Genomic DNA, 23412 nt, shown 5'->3' with positions numbered 1-23412 from the left:
CAAAACCCCCATATTTGTGATGATTCCATGAATGTTTATGGATATTTTTTTAAAAATTTAATGTGAATGGGTGTTTTGGTCCCCTGGAAGAGTAGCAAGTACTCCTTACTTCTGAGACAACCCTCTAAATGCCTCATAAAGTAGTTTCAATTTAACATGGGGAGACAATTATCCTAGTGGTTTCATTTAGTTCTTCAAAGAAGTTGAAAGTTAAATGAAGCCAAAACTTTTATCTGTCAGACAGCTTGTAAATTCAGTGGGTTAACTTGAGTACTGAAGAAAATGCTTTCTGCATGTGTGTATACATACATACATACATATATATATATGTATACATAAATAGATATATTCTAATGAAAACAAATATTCAGGTTAATTTTGACTTCCAGTTCCTTCAGTGTGGTCTAATTATAACAGTTTGCAAAGGAATTTTATGAATATTTGTGAAAGGATCTCTGGCTGGAGGGTTCATGGACCCTAATGACTTAGTTATCTCTCCTAAGAAAAAGCAAACTTTTACCCCAATGCATTTCCTGTTCTTCCCAGAAAAGGCTCAGAAAATTTGTGCCTAGGACATGAGAATGCTTACAACCATCCAGCAAGCACCTCAGAAGAGCTGACATGATTCCAGTCTCATTTTGGTTTACCAAACATTTCTACAAAGCAGACAGTCCCTGCCCAGGGCACAGCTTATATACCTTATACTCATTTAAAAACAAAATTGTTCTTGTCCTTAGTTAAGAGAAATGCAGACAGGAAGCACTGTTTGAGGAGCAAAGTTTTCTTCCTTTGTAAAAACGTTGGGTGCTCAGAAACTTCTCTTGCATATCCAGCCAGGCCATACTTTCCTGTTGTAGACAACCAGGTTCTTAACACACTGTCAAACTAAGTCATTCTGGGACCACCATAAAATGAAAGAAGAACAATTTGTCTGAGCAGACCACAAAATACTGAAAGCCTTATGTCTTTGCTAACGTGAGCAGCTGCAACTTTTTCAAAAGCAGAAACATCTTTACGTCCACCTTAGTTTGCCTCCTTGCCAATGGACTTAATTGGGATTTTGGCTGAATTACCGCCAGTGCTTCTCAACAGCATTCAGTCCACAGGAAAGTCTTGTTTTTTTCCACTCCTAAAGTATTCAAACTAAAGCCCAAGTCACATCGTAGCTTCCTTCTGGTTATCTTTGGCAGAAATGCTCATAGTTCCCACTGTGTATATTTTCCTGTGCTACAGCAAATAAATCCAACATGTGCCAGTCTGGACTGTTACTGTACTCTCTGCTTAGAGGGCTTTCATGATGGCACCTACAGTACCTCAGTGCTTTCTCCATTTTCCCACATTCAACGTGTCTTCTTGTCTCAGTCCTGAACATCCAACCAACCTATACCAAATGGAAAGAGGTGAACTCGGGTAAGAAAAAGCTTTAATACAAACATTTGTCTTTGGCCAGTGATGTTAATGAGGATAGAGAAGAAACAGCTACTAAGAGAATAGAATTTTTTTTCATGTTTGTAGCTGCTTTATTTGTAATAGCCCACATCTGGAAACAACCCAGATGTGTCTCATCCACTCTTTACTCATAGCTGAAGCCATCGCCTTAGAGCACAAGCTGGATCCTGTCTCACTGCCCCCGAGACCATGCAATAACTTCCATGCTGTGAATATTAACCTCAAACCCCTTAAACTTGCTTTCACATCATTAAATCAGAGAATAGAAATTTTAATATGTAGTAGTGTGAAGATTGCTATTGGAGGATCTCCTGCAGTGGGACTGAGAAATGGGTAGGACTCTTCTCACAGCAGCTGGCCCCAGGTAAGAGCGAACGTGTTCAAGTTAGTAACTGATTAGAACTGAACATCTTAAAATTCTGTTTGATTCTTCATGAAGTGTTTCATACACTACAGCCATGGGGACAAACAGTAGTTAACAACCTAATACCAGTGCCCTTTTGATTGCAAAAATATTGCAAGAACAGCAGCAGGCTTTGTTTGGTTTTTGTTATTTGGGGGTGGTATTTGTTCTTATTTTTGTAGAATATCCTTAGAAATAAGAGAAGGTGAAGTGTGCCTGAATCTTGGCATACAGAGTGGCAGTAACTGTAGAGTCTTGGAGGACTTGGGATTGCTTAGCCTGGAACATCAGATGAACCCCAGTACTTGCTCGCCTTGGCAGCTGGTCAATGGTTTTGGTTAAACCTCATCTTACTCAATGTGAAGCCTCTGAAGGATGTTTTATTTGAGTTTATTACAAACTTTTCCAAATAATACATGCACAAGGTAAAAAATTAAATAGTACAGAGGAACTTGAAATTAAAAGATGTTTTCCCACCCCATCCTCCTTCTCTAGTCCCATTTCCTAGATACTTTTAACGATATCTATTCTTGTATCTTTTGGTGGCTAACTTCTTACCTTTAAATAACATATTTGAACAATAATCTCTTGACTTATTAACTTTAGACAATCTTTAATAATTCAACATTACAAAAGATAAGGATTTAATGCACATCATCTCCACCTTTCCCTTGCCTGCCCTTCTCCAAATGTTTGATAGATGTGTCATTTTTTAACTCTTTGGAGGGTTTAATATATAGCATTGACCATCACACTAACAATATAGCTGTGTTCCATTAACTGAGACAGCATCTTTTCAGCCCCACTTTGAATATAAACATATCCCCACTCTTCCTTCTACTTCTCTTCGCCCAACAAATTCAGCCTACACTTTCTTGTGCATCAGCTGGTCAATATCTCTTTCTACATTCATTCTGGGTGAAATATCAAGCCTTTCTGGCTTTGTTGATAGGCTGATCAGAACACAAATGATCTATAAGTGGCATCTACATTATTTTGGCTATTAAAATACTTTTGACCAAGCCAAGTGGAAGACGTGTATTTTTTCCTACATTGCCAATGTCATGATGTTTGTACCAATGGAAAGGAAACATACCTACCGCCAACAGCCAATAAAGCTCTTCTTCTACTTCACAAGTCTTCAGAATCCTATCCCATTTTATTTTCCTTCATGGTTGAGCCTAAGTTTCTTGATATATTGTTTATCTGGAAGACAGACTGTATGTCTTCCAGGTTTCTAGATCTCCAAATATTCCATTTACTCAGTGATAATCTGGCACATTCTTCTCAGAGCCCAAGGTAGTACTCTCTTCCGAAATGGGTCTATTACATAACTACAACTGTAGACAGAGCCATCTTGGGGGAGGTCTACTGGTCTCCAGATCCTCTTTCCTTCTTTTTTTTAGAATTTCATCCTTTTGTGTGTGTGTACACACACACATACATATGTCTATATACACAAAAAATATACATATGTATATATGAATATGTATATATATGCATATGTGTATATATATATATATTAATGAAAAACTTCCTTAATAAGGGTACAAGGGTGTGGGGGGGTAAAGTTTATAAAAACTCACCTGCCAAAGGATGTCTTTATTTTTACATTACTCTCGACAGTGCAGTATATGGAGTTCTGGGAACAAAAATTTTCAAAAGTAAACCCATTGGTCCCCTGACATCTAGCATTCAGTGTTGCTGCTGAAGATGCCAGACTGTTCTCATCCAGGCATGGTTCAGCTGTTTTCCCTTTTCTGGGCACTTTGAATGTTCCCTTTAGTCCTACTGTTCCTTCCCTCCCCCCTTTTTTAGGACTGTGCCTATGTCATTGTTATTGGGTCACCTCAGTACGGTGTTCTTAAGTCTTTCTTGTTCTTTTATTGTCCATGCTATCTCTGTCCTTTCTTCTGGGAACTCATAATGGTTTAGTGATTGTCTATTTATTTTTCCTTTTTTTCCTACAGTTTGTTATTTCGTTTTGTTGCATGTCTAGGGAGATTCATTCTATTTTGACTTCCAGCCTATCTATTGAATATATTTGGCTCTCTTATTTTCCTTTAAAAATGTTCAGAATGTCTCTTAGTATGTTATCCTATAAATGTACCTCAAATCTCTCTGAAGAGATGATCAGAATTTTAAGGATTTTTTTTCTGTATAAATGTGTTTTCTTTAATTTTTTCAATCTTTTTACAGCTAACATGTTATTTTTCTTATGCTTCTCTCTGGTCCCTTCCATGCACAGAAATTACTGTCAGACAATCCACATTAAGAACCTGTATTAATTATTGTCTCTTTTTTAGATTCCTGCTTCTCCTGAAAATCTCTGCTATGACTAGAAGCTCCAGGTCTCAACTCTAAGAAGAAAATTAACTGATGGGCAAAGGGGTCACTTACTTCCATGAAAAGAATATCATTTGGAGAACTAATTCTTACTTCTCCTCAGGTGGTTCATTTGATTTCTTTATTCAAACAACAATAACAACGACAGTTTCACTAGTACCAGTGGTAGGTTTTTGTATTCTGTGTACACGGGTTGGGGCTGAGTAGGATGGGGGTCAATTTACAACTGGTACAATTATCTAGTAGCTAGACATTTTTAGTACTCAAGTCTCTTTAGGGTTACAATGTTCAGATGAGAGTATTCTATCTGAAATGTACCTCCACATTTCCCATTCATTATTAAGCTTCATTTACTTTCTCTCTTCTCCACCCAAATGTTTTTAGTTTCCTTTGCTGAGAGGTCTCAGACTTCTTTTGTTTTCCCTGTATTGACTTCAGTCTCAGTGAGGCCTAGGAAAGGAGGGAAGGTCCATCATCTCAAATCCAGAGTACTGCTGGAGGCTTTTGACACTAGAATAACATAGATAACTTTATTGAAAAGCTCCCAGCCTTTACTGCTGAAAGTAAATTAAAGGGATGAGAGTGGGAGTGGAAAAAACTTATTCTAAAAGATTGAAGATGTAATTTTCTCTCTGAGAACATGAAATATCTGGGACTTTGGGAAGTCAGGTACTTCAATGAAATAGTTCATTATTCAAAATCCAATAAACCAAAAATGCTTTCATGGTACCCAGGGGAGAATGACAAACAATTTGAACAATCAGAACCTGAAAGAGTTTCCTGAGGCTAATAGTTCACTCTCATTTCTACTGGGAAGCACTTTAGGAGCCTGATTTAAATTCTTCCTCTCCACCGATTTCAGGGGAAACAGAGTCTTTTTGTCTTGCTAAGATTAGGTAAGGACTACGTATAAAGAGCCCAGGCCCTGGCAAGTGTGATTATAAACTTTCTGTGTTGCTTATTTGTTTCTTTATTTGGTTATTCAGAGCACCATAATTATAAATAACTACTCTGCAATCATAATGCCTGGATTCAAAATCACAAAGCTATCACTTATTAGCAGTGGAGTCTGACACAATTTAATCTAAATAAAGCTCAGTTCTCTTATTCCTAAAATAAGAGTGATAATTTGTACTTACAAGGTTATTGGGAGGATTAAATGGCATAACCTATATGTGGGGACTAGTACAATGCCTGGCACATGCTCAATACCTCGTAGTTGATAAAAATTATTTTAAAGATTGAATGTTTGTGTTCACAATGTGTACATGATAGATATTCATGAAATAACTCTATGATTAAGAAATTGCATGATAAAGACACACACATAAATCTTATAGTTTGTGCATTCACCCACTTCAAGCTATGTAAATAAAACAGATTAGACTAAAGTAAATAAATAAAAAGAAGTCAAAGAACTGTTTGTGCATAACATCAATCCTAGAGATAATGATCATTAAAACCACGAAAGAAACCATAAAATGGTTTTTGAATGTGTAGTAATTACATGAAAGTTGGGTTAGCTCTATGGAATTATCTTGTTCCAAAGTAATCTTCTGTAATCAGTAACCCTTGTCAGCAATTGTGTCTGGAATCTTTCACTGTGGAAATATAAATACCATTACAAAGTTGGGCGTCTATCATTTGCTAAGACTAAACACTATCTTAGGATTGTTTTGGCTTTTGTCAATTATCTGTGCTCTAGATTTTATCAAGGAAGGAATCTGAGCTGAAAGAACTGGCTAAAGAGACCAAATATAAGTAGTTGTAAATGACGGAAGAAAAAGGACTACATTGTGAAAATGGGCATGGCTTGCACACCTGTAACCAGGCACTTGGAGGCTAAGGATGAAAGATCATTGTGTTTGAAGTCAGCTAGCCCTGCCTATATAGAAAGGCCCTGTTTCAAACAACCATCAGAAAACTCCATTGTGAGCTTAGAATCTTTCCTTTAGATTCATAAAACAATGTACCAGAATCATTTTAGCTGTTGGTATGTGTAGAAGAGGATAGGGTAAGGAAGATAACAATTACTTCTTTTAACTTTGTTTAGTGTGCTTGTGTGTGTATCCCAGAACACATGTGGAGGTCGGAGGACAACATCCAAGAATTGGGTATCCTTTTCCACCGTGTGAAAGTTCTAAGGATTGAACTCAGATCTTGTGTGTTGGCAGCTTTACCCACTGATCCCTCTGTCTGGCCCTTGATAACAGTTACTCAGTTTCTATGTCAAAAATATATAAATCATTGTGAATGTGTTTGGTCTGAAGAAATGATAGATGCTGGAGGAGACAGATGTGCTTTGCCTAATTCAGGCATTAAAAAAATGTATTCATACATCAGACAGTGCATGGTATCTCATTAATATATGCAGGTTTTATATTTTCATGTACCAGTTTTAAAAATTAAAAGTTTATGACTGCATCTGTTAATAGCACCTAAAAGTAAAGTCTAGCTTCAGAATGTTGTTGGGTTAACTAGATAAAAAACAATGGCAAATGACATTTTCACAATACCCACTAACTGTTGTAATCACTTTTAGAGACAATTGTAAAACTCAGTTCTCCCAATAATCATATGAAATAGATCTTAGTTTACAGAACAAGGTCGTAGAGCCACAGAGAAGTCAAGGATCTTGCCAGATAAAAGACCTAGAATCTGGGCACAAGGAGTCTACTAAGAAAAAGGCTGATGTTAACTTCTGAGCTGTGGGAGAGAGTGGGCCGGCATGAGTGGAACAACCACTCAGTTGACATGTACCATATAGTTCACAAGTTTCTTTAAAACCATCAGTCACACTCTCCATGACCACACAAGAGGTGGAGATGTTTATACCTATCCCCAAGACAAGGAGGCCAAGGGAAGGACTGCCCTCTATGGCTCATCAAAATGGACCAATGACCAGATAGAAAGAGATGTCCACTCTCCCAGCACTGGGTCAATACAGGGTCAGGAGGCTGCCAAACAACTGAGAAGCAGAGGGGTCTGGCTCATAGATGCAGGCCATGTTCCTAAAAATGTCTGCCTTCACTTTAGGTTGAGTTCTTAACCCACTTCCTAGACACAGAAGTTGGTAATAAGACACAGGAGCAACAGATTAAGAGGCCAAAGCCAGAACTTTAGAAGACAGAGGTAGAGGAATAAACCCACACCTCTGCCTACCTCCCCAAACCTCTCTACCTGCCACTTCGATGGGCACTCCTTACATCTGTGTCAGGATGTATAATTTCATTATATTTTCTTTCCATTCAGGCAGATAGGCTAGGCTGGTAGCTACTTCCTTCTGAATGGGCCAGGCCCAGGCCTCAAAGAATGGAACCAGATTCTTCTGAACTTGCTGGGAGAACATCTTGACCCAGAGATTCATTTTGTCGACATTGTCTGTGGGCAAGTTGGTCTGGTTTCTGTACTCCGTAAAGAGACGGATAAATGGCTCCCAACCAAAGGCCTCTTGGAGCTGAAAAGGGAAAGTTGCAAGTAGGTGAGACACCCAGGCTATAAAAAGAAGGGTAAACACACAGAAGTGAACCTAATGAGTTCAACCTGCTAAACTTTAGCTTTGCGTCCATCAGTGACCATTTTGTGTGCTGACCTTCTGTCCTACTCCCATTTACTAATAATGAGAAAATGTTGAGGCTAGCTCAGTGCTTGGCAGACCTTACTGAATGACAGAAAAGCAGCTTCAAAGATCAACATTTCCCATCACTGTCACATTTCATCTACTCATGAGATCATGAAAAGAGTAATATGGTAAAAACATAGGAATTTAAAACTGGCTGGGGTGGAACAATCCTCATTATCTTTCACTGTTGCAAGGTTAAATTCCAATCCCCACAACCCTTACGTATCCTCACACTAATTCACAAGGCTATGAAACATGGCCTTTGATGAAGAAAGTGAATCAGGTAGTAGTCTATAGACAGTCTAGTTAACTAGAAAAAAGAATAAGCTCTTGTATTAGAAGGTACCATCTTCTGGGACCATTGAAAAGAGCCTATGCCTCTTTGACCCCCACCCCCACCCTGAGGGGGAACAGCCTTGCTAGGCCACAGAGGAGGACTTTGCAGCCAGTCTTGAAGACACCTGATAAACCAGATGAAAGGAGAGGAGGTTCTTCCCTATCAGGGTACTTGGAAAGGGGCAAGGAGGAGATGAAGGTGGGAGGGTGGGATTGGGAGGGAAAGAGGGAGTGGGCTACAGCAGGGATACAAAGTTAACAAACTGTAACTAATATTAAAAAATAAAAATTAAAAAAAATTAGTAAGCAAAAAAAAAAAAAAGAAAAGAAAAGAAAAAGAAAAGAGCCCATGCTAGCCAGAGTCACTACACTTCTTTAAAAGTAGCCTTTATGAGACTATTGGAAAGAGCACATCTAGCCAGGGTCACGGGGCTTTGAAGTTAAGGGGTCTGGTGGTAGTTACCAGAACCAACGCGTCTTTACTTCACGGATAAGCAAAGGAGCTCACTTAAGGAAAAAGTAGCAGTGGATCATGGACAGAGATGGATTTGAACAGGTGAAAGAATCAGAGTGAATCATGCCTGGCTTGAATCCAACATGATCTCACTCCCCAGAGTGAAGATCTAGGGGTTTATCCAGGCACTGGGGCTGAAAAATGATGCACTGAATGACAGTTCAGAGGCAAGGTGAACCTCCAGACCCAAGGAATCCTAGATTGCCTACATATGGTGGGATCTGTGGCAAAGCCAAGCCATAGCAAGGAGATAGTAGACTCATCTAAGAAAAACTTGGATCATTGCCCATTATAGAATGTGTGAGGATGGTGGCCTGATAGCTATTAAGTAGAAGAGGTTGGCTTCCATCATTGGTGTGCCTGGCAGTAAAGCCACAGAAAGCAAAGTGTATTTATATGTAGTGTCGGTGCAGGTGATTCCACTCTATGTGCCTCAATCAGATTTAAGATTTTTCAGTGTTATGCTCTCTTGTGCCTTTCGATGAGGGTATGGTTGACATTATTTTATTTATTTATTTATTTTTTAAATATTTAACTTTTTTATATTAATTATAGTTTATTCACTTTGTATCCCAGCCATAGCCCCTTCCCTCGTTCCCTCCCAATCTTACCCTCCCTCCCTCATTTTCTCCCTGTCCCTTTCTAAGTCCACTGATAGGGGAGGTCCTCCTCCCCTTCCATTTGACCCTAGCTTACCAGGTATTTTCAGGACTCCTCTGTGGCCTAGCAACCCTGCTCCTCCCTTGGTGTGTGATGTGTATGTGTGGGGATGTCAAAGAGCCCGCCACTGAGTTCATGTCAGAAATAGTCCTTGTTCCTCTTATTAGGGTACCCACTTGGATACTGAGGTACCATGGGCTAATCTGAGCAGGGGTTCTAGGTTATATCCATATATGGTCCTTGGTTGGAGAAAAAGTCTCATAGAAGACCCCTGTGCCCTGGTATATTTGGTCCTTGAGGAACTCCTGTCCTCTCCAGGTCTTACTAACTCCCCCTTCTTTCACATGATTCCCTGCACTCTGCCGAAGGATTGGTTATGAGTCTCGGCATCTGCTTTGATACACTGCTAGGCAGAGTCTTTCAGAGGCCCTCTGTGGTTACTTCTTGACCTGTTACTTGTTGAGCCAGTGCAGGACTGTGCACTTTGCAGGGTCATACAAAATAGTGTACCAAGAGACATCATTACCCGCTGTTACACCTGGTCTCTCTCAGCGTCTTGTGTAGCTGAATGTGGGAGGCAGATGCAGTGGGTGATCTCCAGGGCCACTAGCTTATCATTTAACCATGTGGCTTTGGTGGTCACATTTGTCCCATCACCCTCCTCATACCTGTAAGTATGTTTCCAACGCAGTCCAGGCATTCCAGTTTTTCACGTTGGGCCCCTTGCTCAGGTAGATTCGGACTCTCTTCTCCCGAACAGGGGGCCACAGGGCAATATTGGCACGGCTTCGAGGTATGCCTAGGACTGTTTCATGCACATAAACACACCATAGGTTGCAGGTGGCTTCAGTGGTGTGTGGTGGGAACTCCCATTCCTGCCTCTGCTGGTTGCGGCCCAGCTCATGTACAGGGCCCCACAGCCCCTTGGCCCTGATGAGCTTCTCATTGATGAGCTCCTGCACTGACTCCAGGTGGCACATGATGGGGTACCCAGCATGCATCCAGCCTGGGGATGCAGAAGAAAGAGGGCACGGTCAGAGTCCTCCCATCTTATCAGTATAGTTGTCTCTGAACTCTTTCTTTTCCAAAACACCCAAGAGACCCCCTGCCCCTGCCCGTAAGCCTCCTTCTAACACCCCTATTGTTCCAAGAGGTTATCCAAGACTCTCTCAGGCTTTCCTTCTGCTCATTCTGCAGTGACATTTTTACCTTTCTTCTGACTTCAGTCTTGGGAACAACATGTTACTAAGGGCCATTCATGCTGCTTTTTGTCTTGCTTTTTGGGGACAGGGTGGTGGTGGTATCCACGTAAGGCTGGTTAATGTATATCCTTTTCTCAAGTTTTCTGAAGGTGCTTTCATCCCACTCTTAGATGTGGAATTACCTATGTTGACACCACATTGCAGGATTTATTCATGCAACATAAAAATGAGGATCTAAGGGCTGGAGACATGGCTCAGAGGTTAAGAGCACTGGCTGTTCTTTCAAAGGTTCTGAGTTCAATTTCCAGGGACCACATGGTGACTCACAACCATCTATAATGAGATCTGGTGCCCTCTTCTGGTGTGCAGGCACACATGCAGGCGGAATAATTATACATACTAAATAAACAAATCTTTTTTAAAAAATGAGGATCTAAGCAATTTTCATGGTGCCTCTGTATTTGTGCTTATACTTTCCTTTAGGCTTCTTGGCTCATTTTCAAATAGCTCTTTGTTCAGAGTCTTCCAGGACTTGTAACTAGGTCAAGACCCTATATTTTCCCACTTCTTAAAATTTCCTGAGAGGCTCCTAGCAAAGCTCAGGTAACAACTCGATGTCGGTGATAATATTTCTTGACATTCTAACTTAAGCTGCTATGCATTTCATGTGTAATCTCCCTTTTCCACTTAAAGAGCAAAAAATATATCTACATCTCTTGTTAGGAAAATATTTCTACTTTCGTTGCCTCCCAGCTACATGGCTGTAGGAAAAAGAAAGGTACGTGAGGAATCACACACAGAGCTCTACTCTGGACACCCACCGACTGAGATCTGCACATCAGCCACTATCCTCTGTGGCAGACGCAAAGGGAAGGGCTCGCCTCCCAGCCTAGCCACAGCCTGCATCACCTCATCCCAGAGGCGGAGCAGTGGCTCAGGATTCTCTAGAGTTCGGAGATTTGCAGTTGGCACAGTCAGGATGAGGTTGTCAGTGGCCAGTTCTCCCCAGGGACCAGGATGTTCCAGGAGACGCCTCTTCCACTCTTCCCGGGATGTTTCTCCTAAGAGGAGAGAAAATAGGCCTTGAAATGTCCTTTGTCCAAATCCTTTAAGTTAAAACATACATACAACTTGGACTCCAGATGAGAACCCTAAGATGAGAAACAGCCACATCCCTTTTCTACACCCTTCATGGAATCCCTTTTGAGTGTGATTCAAATTTTTTTTTTCTTTGCACCAAAGTGGAATGTAAGGAAACCAGTCACCTCCCTCCACTGGTCTACCCCTGTCTCCCGTACTGAGATGCCCCAGAAACATTTTCAGCTTCTCCCATCTCTCAGTGTGCGCCTTACAGTGCTGCATACTTACCTAGCTTATAGTATGGAGCACGGACAGCCCCCTTCACGGTGATGGGCACAGAACCCAGTTTGCTATTCTGAGGGACGATGATATAGAGGAGACCACCCCAGAGGCAGGTGATTGATTTCACGGTTTTGTCCAAGCAACACCGGTTGATCACCAGGGGGCCTCGGAACAGCTTGCTGGCCCTGGTCAGGTCATCAGTATGACAGCCGATTTGTATCTGGAGCAGAGAAATAACCCTCACAGTCAGATGGAGTATGTGTGGGTGGCAGAAGAGAGCATGGGAGGTAGACTCAGGAAGGGTCATTAGGCTGTGACCTCATGATAATAATGAAATCATAGCATTTCTTGAGTTTATATGTACTAAGTTATGGGATGGATATTAAACTAATATTCACAGACTGAATACCTACAAAATATCAGGGAACCTTCCATTGAAGGATTTTCTTAGTCCTCACTGTATGATGAAAGTTAAAAGAACAAATTTTGAGAGTAGAGATTGCTATTCTGAGGCAAGATGGCATAGAGACCTGGGAGCTCCAAAATGTATAATTTTTGGTATATTTTGTTATATATCAAAACACAGTTTTGTCATCATTAAGAAGGAAGAAGTGTTCAAAAACTTCCCTAAATTGCCAGTAAGGTTTTATGCAGACCACATACGATGCCAAGTGGGATGGCAAACACATTTGGATTCTCCATCATGTGGTAAGATGGGGAGTGGCCTTACCTTCAGATCAGCAGAGGCAGCGTTTTCAGGCAAGGTCACTTCTATAATCTGCCTTCCAGGTATGTAGAGTCCAGTGCTCATCCAGCAGTATCGCGTGCCTGCCAAAACACAGGAAGGGCAGACTTCATCCTTGCTCCACACAGTGCTGCATGGACCGCTCATGACTTCAGCCACTCCTTGCCCAGCCACGAAGCTCTGACCCTTCCAAACACTGCCCACTGCCCAACCCCTGTCTTCTTGAAGAGGAAGACAATAAAGACCCTCTGCAGGTGGCCAAACCTGCCAACACTACAGCAACCTCGTGAAGTTTTGCAGATGTCCATACGAGCAAGCTCCCACGCTCCCGCCATACCTGGATTGGTGCAGTTGACGTCCACAGTGATGGGAGACTCTGAGGGGCGGAGGTAAAGGCTGCTGTACACGTCTTCAATTTCTGGGACTAGAAGTGAGAGGTCACTTCCCGAGTGAGCCAGACCTGTGGCCAGGGAAAGCATGGCCCCTCTGCAACAGTCATTGATGACAGGGTTCTCTCTGGTTGCCACCGGGAGCCTATAGCGGCTCAGCAGCTTCCGCAGGAGTCGGTGCACAGACATGTAAGCAGGAATCTCCTCGGCAGGGATCTGCAGAAAAGCTGCCCCGTCTGGTCCCAGCTTGGCGAGCCAGCCCTTCTCCACGTTCCCTCTCTTCCTGCCCATTATCACCTGGAACTCTGCCAGGGTCGAACGGAAGTGATAGGTCCTTATTCCTGCCTTAGGGGTACGGAAGGGGCCTGGGTTGAGGCTTTGGCTTGTGATGCTGATGCCAAAGGGGTTGAGGAGCAGGTTTCCTGGGAAGCGAGCCAGAGGGGACACTCCTGGGTTCTTAAAGGCCCACCACCAGGCTTGGGCTCCAACAAACAGCCCACCACCCTCTGCTACAAACTCCTGCAGTTCCTTAACCCCCACATCACTCGTGGGTTCGAAGCAATAGACACTTGCATCACTGGTCAGTTGGGGCTCAATGCTGGTGTCTATGCCCCCTACTGCGAGCAGACCACTCAGTGTTCTCAGCTCTGTCTGCACGACAATCTTGCCTTTGCGGCCCCCGTCCAGCCAGCGGACAGCGTTGAGGAGAAAGGGGCCGAGTTTACCCACAGTGAAGAGTACCTTATGACCAGTTACAACCACCCGACCCCGGCCATAGCGGGCAGCCGCTATCACACAGCCATGATAGGTATCTAGGCCTAGGGGAAAAGCCAGAGCCCCATGCACTAGTAGCTGGGATGGGAAACAGTCCGAGTTGGTGATGTCCAGTTCTGAGATGCCACGTAGAAGCTCGTCTCTGTCTTCTGAGAGGTCATCTTCACAGCTGTAAGAGACACACACACTCCTGAGTAGAGGGACACGCTCCATATGGTCAGTGTCTGCTACACAAGGGCACTGCTGTTTTAACTAACACTACTGTTTTTCAGTCTTTGTAGAAGCTCTGGGAGAACAGTGCGTGAAAATTTGTTGGTAAGGAGACACAAGCTCTCACCACATTAATTCTGTTGTGCTCAATCTTCAAATCACCAATTCTTCAAAGGAAATTGCATGGAAAATCTTGCTGTGTTTATCTGATACTACACTTGACAGAACATTCTAGACTTAAGTTCATATTTATTCCATCCATGTACTCTAGTCTGCAAAGAATTAGGTGAGGAATTATGTTTATACTCTTATAACGAGTCTTACTTATACACTTCACACCATTAATGTGGTAGTGGAAAAATCTGTGGAAAGCAGGTAGCGGTGTCAGTGAATAGTCAGTATCTTAGAAGAAGGAGGAGGCAGTCATTAGCTTCAACTCTCATGAGACCTGTGGATCCTTAATGAGGAGTACCACTGCCTTCCCCTGACCATTGCTTGCCCAACAGGAGTGCTGCGTGCTGTGGGATTTTGCTCAGCACCAGTCAATTTCCTATGCACAGTCCACCCACTCCCTTGATGATGAGCACCTCAAGCCATCTATAAACACCAAAGGGAGACTGAGTTCTGGTGCTTAGGATGACCTCCACACGTTTGCAATTCCTGAATTGAATTTGTAACTCCTGTGAGGTGTCAATCTATGACGATCGTGTGTCAAGAGCCAGCATAAAGGAAATACAAAATATCTGTCAGGTAGACAATGGATTTTCAGTCCCAGTGCTGTCTGGAGCTAGGGCCTTGCAGCAGACTGGTCCTCTCCTTCCTTGAAGCAGCAACCATAAAAATTATTTAACCAGCTCTTATGGCTCGATTTTACTTCTCTTTCACACACTCCTCTGAGATGGAAGTTACTAAAATAAAGATGAACTTGAAGTATCACAGGACATAATCAGCAGACAAGGAGAGGGAATAATTACATAGGACACAGTGTAGATTTAAACAGCTGAATCAGAACAAAAGAGTCTGGAATGCATGCGAGTATGAGAAAGTAGAGAAACAAAAGGGCCAGGATTATCATTTGTTTGTGAAAATACATCACAGGAACTAGGTAAGATCAGCCCAGAATTCCAGTGCACTTTACAATGGACAGTGTACTACATGAGATTCAGGTGATAAAAAGGTCTAGGAAAAGGTGCTTGCCTCCATTCCTCACCAAGGACATGGAAAACACATCCACAGTGAAGTGTCTTTCCCCATCTATTAGAATGAGTGTTATCAAAATGTCAGCCATCTAGTCTGAAGGAGATGAGAAGAATAGGGAATTCTTGCACACTGTTGGTAGGAATGTACCCTGGTAGCACCATTATAGAAAATGGTTTGGAGGGTCCTTGAAAAACTAAAATAGAACTACCACACGACCCAGGCAAACCTCTAGTGCATGTGTAGCCAAAGAAAATAAGACCAGTCGCTTTCAGAGTCTCCCCTGCTCCTTGAAACATTTTCACAATAAGAAAGAAAACCACAGTGTACGCGGCGGTGAGAGGATAGCTTCTCATGTGAAGCTTGGTGAGGACATGACTTAATTTCTCTTGGGTCACACTGAGGAAGGAGACAGCTGAGATGCTACCAGTCTTTCCACTTTGTGGTTCCATACATTGTCCTCCACATCTTTCTTTCTTTTTCTGTGCTATAATTTACAAGTTTTTCCATTTTACTTTAGTACCTAGGTCTAGACCCATTTTTGAGTACTTTGTATGAAATAGGTTAAGGGTCAAAGTTCACCTTTCCCATAAAGGTATCCGGATGTTCCAGAACTGCATGTTGAAAACACTGCTTTTTCCTCATTGAGTGAATCTCTCTGAGTTATGCAGTCTGTTTCAGTGACCGATTTATCTACCTTTTTGGCAATACTACAGTGTTTTGATCACATTGTTCATTTCACCTCATTACAGCCATTGTATCATACACTCATCAGCAGGTGAGTATCGTGCAGTGAGGCTGTCTGTGGGAGGCACGTGAGATGGCTCAGTGGATGAAGGTATTTGCTGCACAATCCTAGAGACCTTAGTTCAATTCCTCAAATCCATGTGAAGGATGAAAAATGGAACCGATTCACTTGTCTTCTGACCTCCATACATGTGCTGTGCACATGCCTCTCCACCCCACATCTCTCTCATACACATAATAAATAATAATAATAAACTTTAAAAAGATAGTTTGTGATAGAGCACATTCATAATCCAGTATATTGTACAATTCTTAAAGCTTTATTCATAGCCATTATTATACTTATAATGTACTTAATTTATAAATTTAACTTTAAATATGTTGAGGTTTACATAGAAAAGTCTAGTTTACAATTTTTAATCTCTGTGCCTCTTTTTCGTGACTTACAGCACTGGTGAGTGCTTTCAATACAATGCCGAAGAGAAAGGATGACATTAAGTATACTCTTGCCTGTTCTCATTTCTAAGGTAATATATATGTTATATATATTGATATATATTGTATATATGGATATACACAAAGACACACACACACACACACACACACACACACACACACATACTTGTAATCCCAGAATTTGGGAGTTGAGGCAGCAGGATTTATGGAGTTCAAGGCCAGATTTGGCTGAACAATACGTTTAAGACCAGCCTGTGAGATATGAGACTCTTTCTCCAAAAATAAATAAATAAATAATAAATAAACAAAACAAACTGAGAATGTTTCTAGCTAAATGCCTTTTCTCTGATTGAAGAAATAACTTTTTAATATTAAGTCTGTTGGCATTTTATGATGATTGACTATGAAATCTTGTTAAACATTTTGTGTGCATCTATTGAATTATATGGCGTTCTCATTTTTTCCAGTTATCATGCTAAATTAACTTGGCTTCTTGCTAAACCAGTCATTCACACCCAGAATAACTGAATTTTGCTATGATGTATTATTATATATGTATCAAACTGTTTCATTTGTTAATATTTAATCAAGAACTTTGCATCTATGCTAATGAGGGATATTGCTCTATAGGGTTTTTTTTTTTTTAAATTGTCTTTCATTTTATTATTTCATTTGTGTGTGTGTACACGCCTAAGTACCAGAGGTTGATATTATGTTAGGTGCTTTCCTCAGTCAATCACTTTCTGCCTTATTTTCTAAGGCAGCGTATCCTGGTGGATCCAAGCTCACTGACTGAGTTGGACTGCCGGCCAGCCTGAGTCATCCTCCTGCTCTGTGTCCTCAACGCTGAGATTACGTCTATACTACCCTGGCTGGTTCCCCCAAGTCCGGCCATGTATACTGGGGAACCCAATTCAGGTTCCCATCATGCTTACACAGCAAGCATTTTACCTACAAAACCCATCTCTCCAGCCCTTTTTCTAGGCTTAGACGTCAGAAATGCTGAGGAAACAATAAAGTTGGGGATGCTTTACTCCTGTATCCTGGAAGAGTTTCTGTGTCAAGTTGGCATTATTTGTTCCTCAAAAGTTTGATAAAATTCACCAGTAAGTCTATTGGAGACTGAAGAGCTGTTTGTGCTCTTGTTGATTTTAAATAAAATTTTTATTTTATAATTTGAAAGACGGAGAATTTATAGAGTACAGAAAGTTTGTTAATATCTTTGACATAACTACTGATAACACGTTAAACATCCATGGTATAGTTGACAGAACTAAGACCTTAACACAAGGAAGAACTACCAGTTACTAAACCTCAGTCTTTATCAAGACAGGTGGCAAATTCCTATCACTCCACTCGGGATGCTAAGGTAGTTTAAGGCTAGCCTGGACTTCATATTGAACTGATGAACAAAAACTCCAACTTTTTGTTATCGTTGTTATCATTATAGTAATAGTAGTAATAATAATAATTATTATTAAATTTGAAACAAAGTCTCACTATATAGCTTTGGCTGGCCTATAACTCACTATAGATCAGGATGACCTGGAACTCACTATGCAGACCAGGCTGGCCTGAAATTCTCTACATGCCTACAACCACCTCCTGAATGATGTGATTAAAAGCATATGCCACCATGCCTAAAAAGCTCTGCATAAATTTTACTTCCTTTTCTGTTAATGTCTTCTAGAATCCAATCCAGGAAACCACCTTGCACATACTATTGGGGTGCTTTAACTAGAAATCAATTTATTATAATCTACATTGTCTCTTATGTTAAGTCTCTTAATTTGTGTCTGTCAAGAAGTCTGCCCATTTCCTGTAAGTTGACAAATTCATTTGCGTGGATTGTATCAATTCCTTTATTTGCTTTTAATGTCTATAAACACTTATTAATGACTCTCCTTCCAGTCTTGAAGTTCTTAATTCACTCTTGTTGTCATGCTCAGTTTATCACTTTATTGATTCTTTTCAATTAAGCAATTATTGGTCCTACTGATTTAGTCTATTCTACATATATTCAATACATAGCTAGCAAAAGCATCTAAGGATTTGCAAATTCTTATTACAAATAATTATTTACACCTGCTCTGATGTCCAAGGTACTTGGGGAGACAAACTAATGTTTATCTTCAACTTTCAAAATTCTGAAGTCTCTTTAGTAATCTGAAAGTCAAAAGATTTTTCTGTGGCCAAAATCATTTCACTAAAATTCAGGATGGAAAACAGAGGCATAAGATCAATGTGAAAGATCAATGGAAAATTCAGGTTTCAATGTGGTATTTAGCCAAATGTATTTACAGCACTTGGGTGTTTAGACCATGACCATTTATCCAGTATCCGTTTCCACATATGCCCTTTGGGAACACACATGGATCTCACTGACCAAAAGATCCACAGCCTGAAGGAAATGATACCTAAAAGGGAAACCAGAGATGCTACTCCAACACTCCCCTTCCAGATGGAAAGAGTTGGAAGGATATTCTAAGGACACACTGTACAGTTACTGGCCTCAGATCCCAGTTTCCAGATCCTTTCGCACTATCATGCATTACACTCTCCTATATAGTTACTTGGCTTTTTCTAATGTCTCCCAGATATTGTCACCAGAGTTATTTCTGTGCTCTTCATGCTCAGATTTTTGTAACCCACCTTAAGATATAACTCTTAAATTTATCTTAAGATAAGAAATAATATCTGAAACAGAATATATTTAATAAGCTCTGGAATAACTAATGGGTAAATAAAAAGAGACTTTGAACTCCTTGTAGAAGCCCCAATTTTCTTTTTTTTAGTGGACTTAGAGAGGGGCAGGGAGGAGATGAGGGAGGGAGGGTGGGATTGGAAGGGAATGAGGAAGGGGGCTACAGCTGGGATACAAAGTAAATAAACTGTAATTAATATAAAAAATAAAAATTTAATACAAAAAGCCCCAGTTTTGGATTAAAATGAGACAAGCTGCCTTCTTACAAAAACTACAGAGTGCACAGATTGTCACGTTAATTTGTCATGAACATTTATTAATTTATCTTATTTATCATCCCTCTAAAGGCCTCGTTATATCTTCCTCACTCAATCAGACTCATTTTGTTCCTAGCAGTCAGAAATAATGGTGTTGTTTGTTCCAAGACAGTCAAGAATTTTTATGTATAATAGGTAGTGGTCTAGTATGCATTTTCTGTGCTTGGGAGGATGGCAGCTTCGAGTACCCCTCATCCACCAGTCTAACTCCACACCTAAAAAATGTTTGGTGAGTGCTTATTAACTGTTGCATGTACGACACTGTGCATGTACAAAACAGACTGGGGAGCACAATCCACGGAAAGCTTGCCCCTGTACCCAGCATCTGTTTTCACCATTCTCAGATGATGATTTGATTCCAGAGATAATCGTCCTCTCTGAAGCCCAGCATTAGTCTATGAAAATCGCCTTTTTTTCTAGCTCCACTTCCAAATCCACAGCTTCCTGTTTCCATCCTAACTGCACATAAAGATTTCAAAATGCTTCCCACAGCTCTCTAGACCTTGGCACATAGGGTTTTTCTATGTTTTCTTTCCCTAATAGTTTCCTTTTCACCAGAAGGAAATTTCCTATGAACCTTCTTATACAAATCAGGCCAGTTGTTGAGGTCAACAGTACTTGTATTAAGCTAAGTGCTGAGGAATATCATAGTCAATAGGAACTCTTCTCCTCACAGGCTAAACAAATCGGTCTGGCAGTCAATGTCCCTCTCTCAAGCCTCAGAGTATTAGACATACCTAATTGACTGTGACAAAAATGTGTTGGAGTTTCAAATTCTTTTCCGTTAACCTGGAAGCAAACTGAAGATAGAATCATGTTGGCTTTTTAGTGAAGCCAACTTTCAACTTTGGTAAGATACTCACCTCACTAAGACGGGGATCTTAGGCATCTTCTTAGACACTTTACAGAAACTTGTGTCTGCTTTGTTTTCAGTGAAGTACACACCAGCCACACTGGTCACCAGATTCCCAGGAAATGTGAACAGAACTCTTTCATCTTCACCCTGGTTAGCCCAATCCCATGCTTGGCCTCCTATGAGCAAACCTCCTCCTCGTTTCACAAACTGGACTAGCTTATCAGCCATGGTTTCATTGTAGGCATCAATACAGTAAACTCCCAGGGAGTCATTCACCTCTGGCTCAATCTTTGAATCTATTCCACAGCTCTCGAGGATTTTCACCAATGGTGCTAAAGATGAGTGCACACCAATGGCAGACTCAGAGGAGGAGCGAAGCCACCCCACAGCATTGACAAGAAAGACAAAGAGCTGGCTTTCCACCAAGAAGTCCTCATGAGAGACCACCACCACTCGACCTCTGCCGTAGGAGGAGGCGGCAATGAGGACCTGGCCCATGTCATTCACCATCACAGGAAATGACGACTCTCCAATAAGAAGCAGTTCACATGGGATAGCATCCTCCGGGATATCCCAACTTGTCACTCCAGTCATAAGGGCCTCAAAGGCAGCCGAGGGAGTCGCCATGGTTTTGTTGGTTTCTGCAGAGAGAGAAAAAAGCAAAGACACTGGTTAGCAAACAGAGGCTAAACAATCAAAAACCAAGCAAGCTATTTCTTCTGCCTGGTATGGCAATGACCTCACTGTGTGATAAGACTCAGTATCCATCCCCGTGGTTAAATGTGGAAAATAGAGGATTCTAGTCCACTACCAAAGGAGACAACACTAAAAAGAAGGAATGATGGTAGAATTATGTCCTCCAATCATGTAGTTTGAATTCCTAACCTTGTATTATCTATGAATATGACTTATTTTGGAAATAGGGTTTCTGGAGATGTTACCAAGCTAACAGGAAGTCATACTAGATTTGGAAATTGAGAGACTGAAACATAGAGTAGACTGCTATCAGAAGATGGAGACAGAGACTGGGGTTGTGTGTCTGCAGACTGAGGAACACCAAGGATTGCTGGAAAAACCCAGAAGCTATAGGAAAGACATGAAAAGAACTCTATCTCTAAAATTCCAGAAGAAATTAGCATTGCTCAAGCCTGTGCACTGAAATCTAACCCTATAGACAGTGGTTCTCAAGCTTCCCGACACTGTGATCCTTTAATAGTTCTTCATGCTGTGGTGACTCCTAACTATAAAATTATTTCATTACTATTCCATAAATATAATTCTGTGACTGTTATGCATCATAATGAAAATATCTAACATGCAGGATATCTATTATGCGACCCTTGTGAACAAGATTGTTCTAACCTCCACAGGAGTGGAGACCTAAATGTGGAGAAGCACTGCTTTAGGCCTTGGAGGGAATAAAGCAGTATCATTTTTAGCCATTCTAATTGTGAGCATTTGGTACGGAAGCCTCTGAAAACTGGTACAGTTGTGCACACTGCTCTCCTCTCACACCACTCCCATCCATTTTTAGCTTCCTCGCTGGTCTTATTAACCTCAGTTTGGAGCACTTAGAACCTCATTTTGGACATTCAGGGGTCTGTAGCTTGGCTCAGTCACTTTCATGTAAGAAGAACATGAAAGCTTTCTGTGGCTGAATACCATATCCCATACAACAAGAGAAACAGAAAGTAGCAAGCTATGAAATTATGGTGGATCCTTCCACGCACCAAGAGGAAGGTGCACTTGTGCCTGTCATCTCCCAAGTGCCTTTGATTTCTTGACTGGGAGTGCTTTCTCCATGCTGCTCTGCAATCTTCCACCAGTGTTCAGTCATGAGCACATACTATACATTCGCACTTGCTTGGTTAAGAGTGAATCATTTACTTCATATTTGTGAATCACATGGAATACTCACAAAGTAGACAAAGAAGTCTAACCGTTGTAGGTATGGAGATTTGTGGACTGTGGTTTCACAGTTGATATTAAGGCTAACACTAAAACCAGCAATAATGGCCATGGCATTTATTTTTAAACATCTCTTTGGACCCCTGAAAAAGTCATTGGCCTGCATCCACAGCCATGGATGGAACAACCTCTGTCTCGGTAGCTAATCAACTCAAGTCCCCACTGAAAACGTGCAGTGACTTCCTGTAGAAGTACAGAGGTCTTAAATTTAGAGCTGTGTATGGTGTCACACTTCTGAAGTCTCAGCACTTAGGCAGTAAAGGCGAACTATGAGGAAAGAAAATCCTATTATCTTAAGCCACCCTATGTGTTGTCATGTCATAGGGCTGCCTCTGGGAACTGATAGAGTGGTGGCATCTGACAGGAATTCAGGGCGGGTCTTGGCTACATAAGATGTTGTCATAAGAAAAAAAAATAACACGAATCAGATGTGTTTAGGTGCTAAATAACAGCACTAACTTCTACCCATCTCAGAGAATATCTCAAGGATACAGTCAGCCAATAGCTGGTTAGTGAGATCCTTCCTCGCTCTTCCTAGTGTCCACAAATAACCAGGACAGCACACTGTACAGTAATAGTAATGTCTGCTCTTCCTCTTCTCCCCATTTCCATCTGGCCATGAGCCCTGTCAGTGCCCTTACTGACAATTTGCCAACACACTGTGATTAACCCAGTTTGGTTCTTTAGTAATTCATGTCTGCACTGAAGGAATTTGGTTTCCAAGTCTCTCCAGGCTGTTCCTACATTTATTCTTCTGAAAGTACTCTAATAATATTTTGTCCTCGAAGAGAAATCCACAGAGCTTCACCTGCGCCCCCTGGAGAAAAATCTGAGTCCCTTCGCCCTGTCTGAACTTCTGTATGGTAGGGTGGCAGCTCCTACAAGCTTAGAGCGAATTCCCTTCCCTTCCCTCCAGCTTTCAGAACAGGGCAGATTCTACCTCCTTTCTCCCTCACACTAGGACCCAGGACAAGCTCTGCTTCCACTTCCAATTCCGTTCCTGTCTTCCTCTCTCGCACCCCCACCGGAACCTCTCTGTCTGTGGAAACTCTACTTTTCTAGGTTAAGGTGTACACCAAGGAGAAAATTCAAGACATTTTCTATGAAAAAGTAATCAGTGCCATGAGTCAGGAAATATGGAACATAATTAAGATT

General features: G+C 41.3%; 1 protein-coding gene across 3 annotated transcripts in view; it reads right to left on the bottom strand.

Moving 5' to 3' along the window:
* Positions 1 to 2226: 2226 nt before the first annotated feature.
* Positions 2227 to 23412, bottom strand: part of Tcaf1 (TRPM8 channel associated factor 1) — a 39186-nt gene continuing 18000 nt past the window's right edge. For 2 of the 3 annotated variants that reach the window (XM_055598293.1, XM_055598295.1), the window contains exons 2-8: positions 20297 to 20930; positions 12977 to 13971; positions 12625 to 12722; positions 11901 to 12114; positions 11354 to 11593; positions 9999 to 10336; positions 2227 to 7655 (exon numbers count right to left, since the gene is read on the bottom strand). In XM_055598293.1, the coding sequence (XP_055454268.1) occupies positions 7401 to 7655; positions 9999 to 10336; positions 11354 to 11593; positions 11901 to 12114; positions 12625 to 12722; positions 12977 to 13971; positions 20297 to 20916 (2760 nt within the window). In that variant the 5' untranslated portion in view covers positions 20917 to 20930 and the 3' untranslated portion in view covers positions 2227 to 7400. The remainder of the gene's footprint in view (positions 7656 to 9998; positions 10337 to 11353; positions 11594 to 11900; positions 12115 to 12624; positions 12723 to 12976; positions 13972 to 20296; positions 20931 to 23412) is intronic. The other variant, XM_055598294.1, reaches the window with a different exon arrangement.

This window comes from Psammomys obesus, unplaced genomic scaffold, assembly GCF_907164565.1.
Source record: "Psammomys obesus unplaced genomic scaffold, mPsaObe1.curated_primary_1811, whole genome shotgun sequence".
In the NCBI taxonomy this organism is placed as follows: domain Eukaryota; kingdom Metazoa; phylum Chordata; class Mammalia; order Rodentia; family Muridae; genus Psammomys; species Psammomys obesus.
This window is presented reverse-complemented; position numbering and strand designations above follow the sequence as displayed.